The sequence below is a fragment of the Diabrotica virgifera genome, chromosome 2 (assembly GCF_917563875.1).
Source record: "Diabrotica virgifera virgifera chromosome 2, PGI_DIABVI_V3a".
NCBI lineage: Eukaryota > Metazoa > Arthropoda > Insecta > Coleoptera > Chrysomelidae > Diabrotica > Diabrotica virgifera.
Window position 1 is genome coordinate 169637261 of NC_065444.1, and position 7183 is coordinate 169644443.

General features: G+C 38.6%; 1 protein-coding gene across 1 annotated transcript; it reads right to left on the reverse strand.

The window, feature by feature from the left end:
* Positions 1–6166: 6166 nt before the first annotated feature.
* On the reverse strand, positions 6167–6976 carry LOC126880856 (uncharacterized). The gene has a single exon (XM_050644925.1). The coding sequence runs from the start codon at positions 6974–6976 to the stop codon at positions 6167–6169; it is 810 nt and encodes a 269-aa protein (XP_050500882.1).
* Positions 6977–7183: the final 207 nt, after the last annotated feature.

Genomic DNA, 7183 nt, shown 5'->3' on the forward strand with positions numbered 1-7183 from the left:
CAGAACAACATTCAAAACAAGTTATGGCGCGAAAAACTGGAATCGACTGTACTTGTCGCAAGAAGTGTTGTGAACATTTTTCGGAAATGGACAAGAATGCGTTGTTATTAACGTCGTTACATGACTTTGATGACAAAAACTCACAAGACTCATATTTACAAAATATGATCGAAGTAACTCCCATTAAGAGAGAGAGAAAATCTCAGAATGCCATTAAACGTATTGAGAGACCCAATAATTTTTTGTTTCATGTTTGTTTAAAAGGAGTACGTAAGCAGGTATGTAAGAAAGCTTTCTTAAGTTTATATGGTGTTGACGAAAAGCATGTCAGAAGATTATGCCACCTACTAGTGACTGGATCCACTCCAAGAGATAATAGAGGTAAATCTGTTAAATCTAGGCATAATTTAATACCAGGTGAATTGTGCTTTCAAATTTGTGAACACATACAATCGTTTGATGTAAAGGAAGTCCATTATGCTAATATATTAAAAATAGTATAGTATAGTTGATCCAAAAGATGGCATAACCCAGACATCCAAAGTGAAAGTTATCCTTCAACACCAAATTGTACCAAATTTTCATGAAAATTCCACACCTGTAATTTTGAACCAATCAAAATACGTTATTTTGACAGATCACCATGGCAACGGAGGTATTTTATCGGAAATTTTTTGCTCGTGGGGTACCCAACAGCGAATTATAGTGGAAATTTTTTGACGTTTACAATAACAGAACATTTTTGACAAACTGGTTTTTATTTGTTTACATAATTTAGTTTTGATTCATTTTCTATCACTTGTAGTTACTCAAAACTTATGTAAAATTGAAGAATATACTATTTTCTATCTTGAAATGGTATTCCCATGCAACTACAATGAGTAGAAATTACGAATTTGAAAGCCTAAATAATTGCTGACAAAGCTATGGCGCGCTATTAATCTGTTCATGCAGCTTTGGATTTTCAAATGCAAATTTGGTGTGGAATTTTCTTACCGAATACCACGCGAAGTCAAATTAATATCCGGAAATTTTTTTTTGATCATGAATATTTTTAGAAAATTTCCCTCGTCTGCGACTCGGGAAATTTTCAAAATATTCATGATCTCAAAAAAATTTCCGGAAATAATTTGACCTCTAGTGGTATTACTAGTGAAAATTTTACATACTCTTTTGGTCGTCCTCAAGTTGATGTATGTTCTTGTGAAGAACTTTGCCAGAAAGTTAAAAGTACCACTCTCAACGACATTGCAAAACGAGTTGTTGTTGCAGAACTATTAATTCACAAAAATTGGGCTAATAAATTTTATAAAAAACTAGAGCAGATTAAAAAACTTTCTTCAGAGACGGACGAGATACTAGGAATCTCCATGGATTATATGCAAAATTTGCCGATACCTGACATACCTGTACAGGAAATCTTTTATTATCGGCAGTTATGGGTTTTTCAATTCAGTATACACAACTTAAAAACAGGAGAAGCTAAATTTTTTTCCTATCACGAGGGCGAGGCCTACAAAGGACCCAATGAAGTGTGCACCTTCCTGAAAAATTATTTTGAAAATGATGTTTCTGAAAATGTAAAAGAGGTCCATATATTTTCAGATGGCTGTGCAGGCCAAAATAAGAACCACACGGTAATAAGATTCCTTCTAGCTCTTGCTTCGTCAGGAAAATTCAATCACATTTTTCATTATTTTCCAATCAGAGGCCACTCATTCCTCCCGTGCGATAGAGACTTCGGGGTAGCAAAAAGACTCATTCGCAAGCAGGACCGAATTTTTCTTCCTGAAGAATATTACGAATTGATAAAAAAATCGTCAAGAAAATCTCTTTTTTCTATAGAACTGGTAAAAAATGAAACAATTTTGGAATTCAAAAAATGGTGGCCCAGGCATTATAAGAAAACCGTACTCTCCATTGACTCCTATAGGAAAATATCCAAACATGAGAAAACAACTTTTCAAATTTCTCAATATAATGAGTTCGAATATGACAACAAAAAACCGGGAATTGTTAAAGTACGTCCATTTATCGATGGGCTTATGTTTCATGAATTTTCCTTGGGAAAACCAGCTGAAGTTTGTCCTAGTTTGCCAACAGAGTCTGCTTACACAGAAAAAATCCCTATTAATTCGAAAAAAATGGACAACATCAAGAAACTTGTACAATATGTGCCAGAAGACAAAATGTTTTTTTATAATGAGCTGATTTTATGGCCTACCACTAATAGTGATGAACCACCAGAGGAAGATTACTAAAATACTATTTCTTAACCTTCAACATGTTTTTTTGCCACCTAATAAATTTTTTCCTTAATAATATTGGAGTTTTCTATTATTAATCATAAAATCATCAGTGTTTGTTTGGAAAAGTCCACAAGTCGAAAAACTAAATTATTTTTTACAGTGTACCTATGTCTTTTTTATGTTGGATTTGTTAATGAAACTTCGTCATGCATCACATTTTGAGACTTTACTCCGAAAAGAGAAAGATATATTCCGATGGGTGAGTTGCGGAATTTAATTAAAAAATGAATATAATAAAACAAACGGTAATTTTATTATTGGAACGAAAATGTGTTTTGTTTAGGTCTCTCGGAAGAAAGGTCGATTGTTAAAAATGAGAGCGTTTGGTGCGACCCAAAGCGGCTGCCTGTCGAGTTGTTACTAAAAAGAAATACCACAACGATTACTGTTATCGTTCTTCCCTTTTGACCAGATGACTGACTAATAAATCATTTATTAAGTCTGGTGTATGCTTTTACAGTTACAACAAAAAACACTCGAATGCATAGTGAGTTGTTGACACACTTTATGTGGATGAGAAAACAGATGGTGACAGGTTAAAACCATGTTTTATATTTGAATGTGCATTTCGAATGACTAACGTTGTTTGGTTTTTGAGAAAAAATAATAAAAGAAATAAGATAATATAATTAGCAGAAATAGTAATTATAGCGTAATGCTATATACCCCCCTTCCGAGTGACCAAGTCAATAAAATAATACATAATATACATATCATAATAAAAAATGAAAATAGGTAAAAAAAAATAATGCAAAGTTTATACGAGGAGAAAGAAAAAAATCACTTGATTCACTGTGAACTAACACTCTCTTGGTAAGTTCCAGTAAATATTGCTTTCCTCTTCGGTTTGTTGTTTGATTTGATGGATATTGTCATTTTTTCTGTTTCGAGATGGGTAGAGTCGTGAAGTTCGTAAGCTGGTTTCAATCTGTCTATGGAAATTGTTGATTCTTTTCCATTTACCCGGACGACAAAAGTCTTGTCACCTCGCTTAACAACTGGAAAAGGCCCGTGATATGGGTTTTCTAAGCTGCTTTTGATTGTATCACGGCGGATGAAAACGTGAGATGTGGTTTTCATGTCTTTGAAAATGAAGGTACTTTTGGATCCATGATGCGACGGTTGCGTAGGACGGAGGTTTTCGAAATGGTTTCGAAGCGTTTTTAAATAAATGTGAGCATTGTCGTCGGTGTTTCTTTGTGACGAAAACAATAGTTCACCTGGCAAACACAATGGTTCTCCGTACACGAGTTCGGCGGCTGAAGTACCTAAATCTTCTCTCCACGCTGCTCGTATGCCCAGTAACACTGCAGGTAGGCTTTCGGTCCATCGGATGTTTTCATGACATCGAATTGCTGCCTTTAACTGTCGATGAAACCTTTCTACCATACCGTTTGCTTGCGGATGATAGGCGGTTGTCATTAAATGGATAGTTCCAGTTAATTTGCATATTGATTTGAAGAGATGCGATTCGAATTGTCGACCTTGATCTGTTGTGATGCGCTTGGGAGTGCCGAAACGAGCTATCCAACCAGAAAAAAATGTTCTGGCTACTGTGTCTGCTTCTTGATTAGGCATCGGGAAAGCTTCTGGCCAACGTGTGAAACGATCGACACATGTTAAACAGTATCTGTTTCCTTCTGAAACCGGCATCACTATAATGTCTATGTGGACATGTTCGAATCGGCTGGAAGGTGGTAGGAAACTTCCAGTAGGTGAAACAATGTGGCGCGATATTTTCGATTTTTGGCACTGTATACACGCTCGAGTCCATTTCCTCACATCTGATTTAATGGATGGCCAAACATATCGCTGTGTGATCATCTTCACAGAACTGTTGATTCCGGGATGTGCTAGGTTATGCATGGTGCGAAAAATTGCCATTCGAAGTGGTTTCGGTACAAATGGTCTGGCTGTAGATGTTGATATGTCACAGTACAAACTCACGTTTTTTTCGGAAAAGCGTATTTTCTTCATTTGTAGTGATGTTTTCTCACTTAAAAAAATTTGCAGTTCTGGATCAGTTTCTTGTACGAGAGCTAAGTCATTAATGTCGATATTTTCCTTGATGCTATCGACTCGAGATAGTGCGTCTGCCACAATATTTGTTGAACCAGAAATGTGCTGAATGTTAGTGCAAAACTGTCCTATATAGTCTAAATATCTAAACTGTCTAGGACTACATTTATCTAGCTTCTGAGTAAAGGCGAAGGTGATTGGTTTCTGGTCTGTATATATCGTTATGTCCTTGCCTTCGATCATATGTCTGAAGTGTTTTATGGCTAGATATATAGCTAATAGTTCTCTGTCGTATGCACTATATTTCTTTTCGCTAGGCGAGAATTTCTTAGAAAAAAAAGCTAAAGGTTTCATACCTGTATCCGTTTTTTGTTGTAGTACAGCTCCCGCACAAAAATCAGAGGCGTCACAAGTGATGGAGATATCAACATCGTTTACAGGGTGGCTCAGTAAAGCAGCGTTAGCTAAACTGTTTTTGCAGTCGTCAAAGGCTTGGATTCGCTGTGGTGTCCATTCGATTGGTGCTTTTCCTTTGACATTACCTTTTAGGGCATCATGTAGTGGTGCTTATAGCTCAGCTGCATTGGGTATGAACCTTCGGTAGAAGTTTAACATACCTAGAAATCTGCGAGGGTCTTTCACTGTTTTTGGCTGAGTGAAATTTTGTACAGCTGCTACTTTTTCTTGTGGAGGTGTGAGTCCTCCGTCTGATACTGTGTATCCCAAAAAGGTAATCTCGTTTTTGCCGAATTGACACTTCGCTGGATTTATCACAACGCCAAACTGCTTGAGCCTTTTGAAAATCTCTTCCAAATGCGACATATGCTGCTCTTCGGATTCTGATGCAATGAGAATGTCATGGATGTAGGCGTAGGCGAAATCTAGACCACGTAAAATCTCGTCTATAAAACGCTGGAATGTCTGTCCTGCGTTTCGTAAACCAAAAGGCATATATAAGTATTCGTACAGCCCAAATGGTGTAGTAATGGCGGTTTTTGGTATGTCATCGGTGGCTACTGGTATCTGGTTGTATGCTCTCACTAAATCTATTCTAGAGAAAATTGTCTTACCAGCTAGCGCCTGACCGAAATCTTCGATGTGCGGAATTGGATATCGATCTGGAACTGTTTTTTGGTTGAGACGTCGATAATCTCCGCAGGGTCTCCATTCCTCACCTTTCTTCGGGACCATGTGCAGTGGAGTAGACCAGTTGCTTTTCGATGGTCTTATGATGCCTAGTCGTAGAAGATTTTCGAACTCTTTTTTAGCCCATTGCATTTGTCAGGTGCTAATCGTCGAGGCTTCGAAAAAACGGGTGGACCTGGTGTTGTATCGATGTGGTGCTTCGTTTGATGTTGAATGTCTTTCACGATACTGGCGGGTCGCGTGATTTCCGGAAATCGTATCAGCAGTTCGTGGTAACGCGACGCTTCCGCGATAGTCTTTACGCTGCCGTCGAAACACTCTTTAACGAGTCCCTTTGTTCGAAGGGTTGCCGTACTGTCTACTAAGCACTGGTTAGCAATGTCCACTAGGAGCGCGAAATGGGAAAGAAAATCGGCTCCGATAATGGGCTTTGAAATGTCCGCCACTACGAATCGCCACGTAAAATCACGCCGTAGTCCGATGTTTAATGTCAAGTTCACATAGCCGTATGTCGCGATTTTAGTGTCATTGGCCGCGTATAGTTCGTATGAAGTCTTTTCGCGTGCACCCCGTACATATTTCCGCGGGAAAACGCACAGATCGGCACCGGTGTCGACTAAAAACTGTTTTTTTTGTATCATAGTCTGTTACGTAAAGGCGGCGAGACTTTGGGCTTCGATCGGATGCCGCATCTACCGACTGCCCGCGACGTTTCCCTGGTGCTTGCACGGAGGAGAGCACTTTTGAGCCTGGTCACCAAAACGGTAGTGGTACCAACAAATATCACTATTACGTTCCCTGCTGTAGCTCCTGTCTCTAGGATAAGGTCTGCCTCTTGAGTTGCTGCGGTTTCGACGGTATGTGTTAGCTTGTGCTTGAGCATTTGACAAGCTGGATAGCTGGATTTTCATTTCAGCTAATTCGGCTGTCAATTTCTCTATGGTACTTTCAAGAGCGTTAGGAGCTTCTGAAATTTGGGCCCTAGGAGCTATCGCTTCAGATATTGTGTCAGCTAGCTCGGCAACTGCGTCCAAACTAGCTTTAGCTTGAGTAGCTAGAATAGCCTGTGTAGACGCTGGCAGTCTACCTAACCACAGAGACCTTACAATATTTTCTGGTACCGTTGTGCCTGCTAAAGACTGTAAATGTCGTAAGAAATGCGAAGGTCTTCGATCGCCCAGTTCTTCATGCTCGAGTAGTCTTTTAATCTTTTGTTGCTGTGATGCACTAAGTCTCTTGATTAATTCTGATTTTAATTTTTCATACCTCTCTGTGGCTGGTGGTGAAACAATGATGTCCCTAACTTCTAATATGTAGGCTGTGTCTAAATTGGCAACTATATAGTTGAATTTGGTTGGGTCACTTGTTATATTTGCCAGTGTAAATTGGTTTTCTACTTGCAGGAACCATATTTCAGGATCGTTGGGCCAGAAAGGTGGGATTTTAACTGAAATCCGATCCACTGAGGCACTGGTATTGGCACTGGTGTTAGCGTCCGTCATTTTCGATGTTCACTGTATTTAAAAAAACCGGCAAAAATGTGATATTATTAACACTAACTCTTTTTTAAATTTTCGCGGCGGTTTAAAATACTCGCGAGGGTCACCAATATTCCGATGGGTGAGTTGCGGAATTTAATTAAAAAATGAATATAATAAAACAAACGGTAATTTTATTATTGGAACGAAAATGTGTTTTGTTTAGGTCTC

Coding starts and splice junctions, on each gene's coding strand:
- LOC126880856 (XM_050644925.1), bottom strand. CDS start 6,976: ATGACGGACGCTAACACCAGTGCCAATACCAGTGCCTCAGTGGATCGG.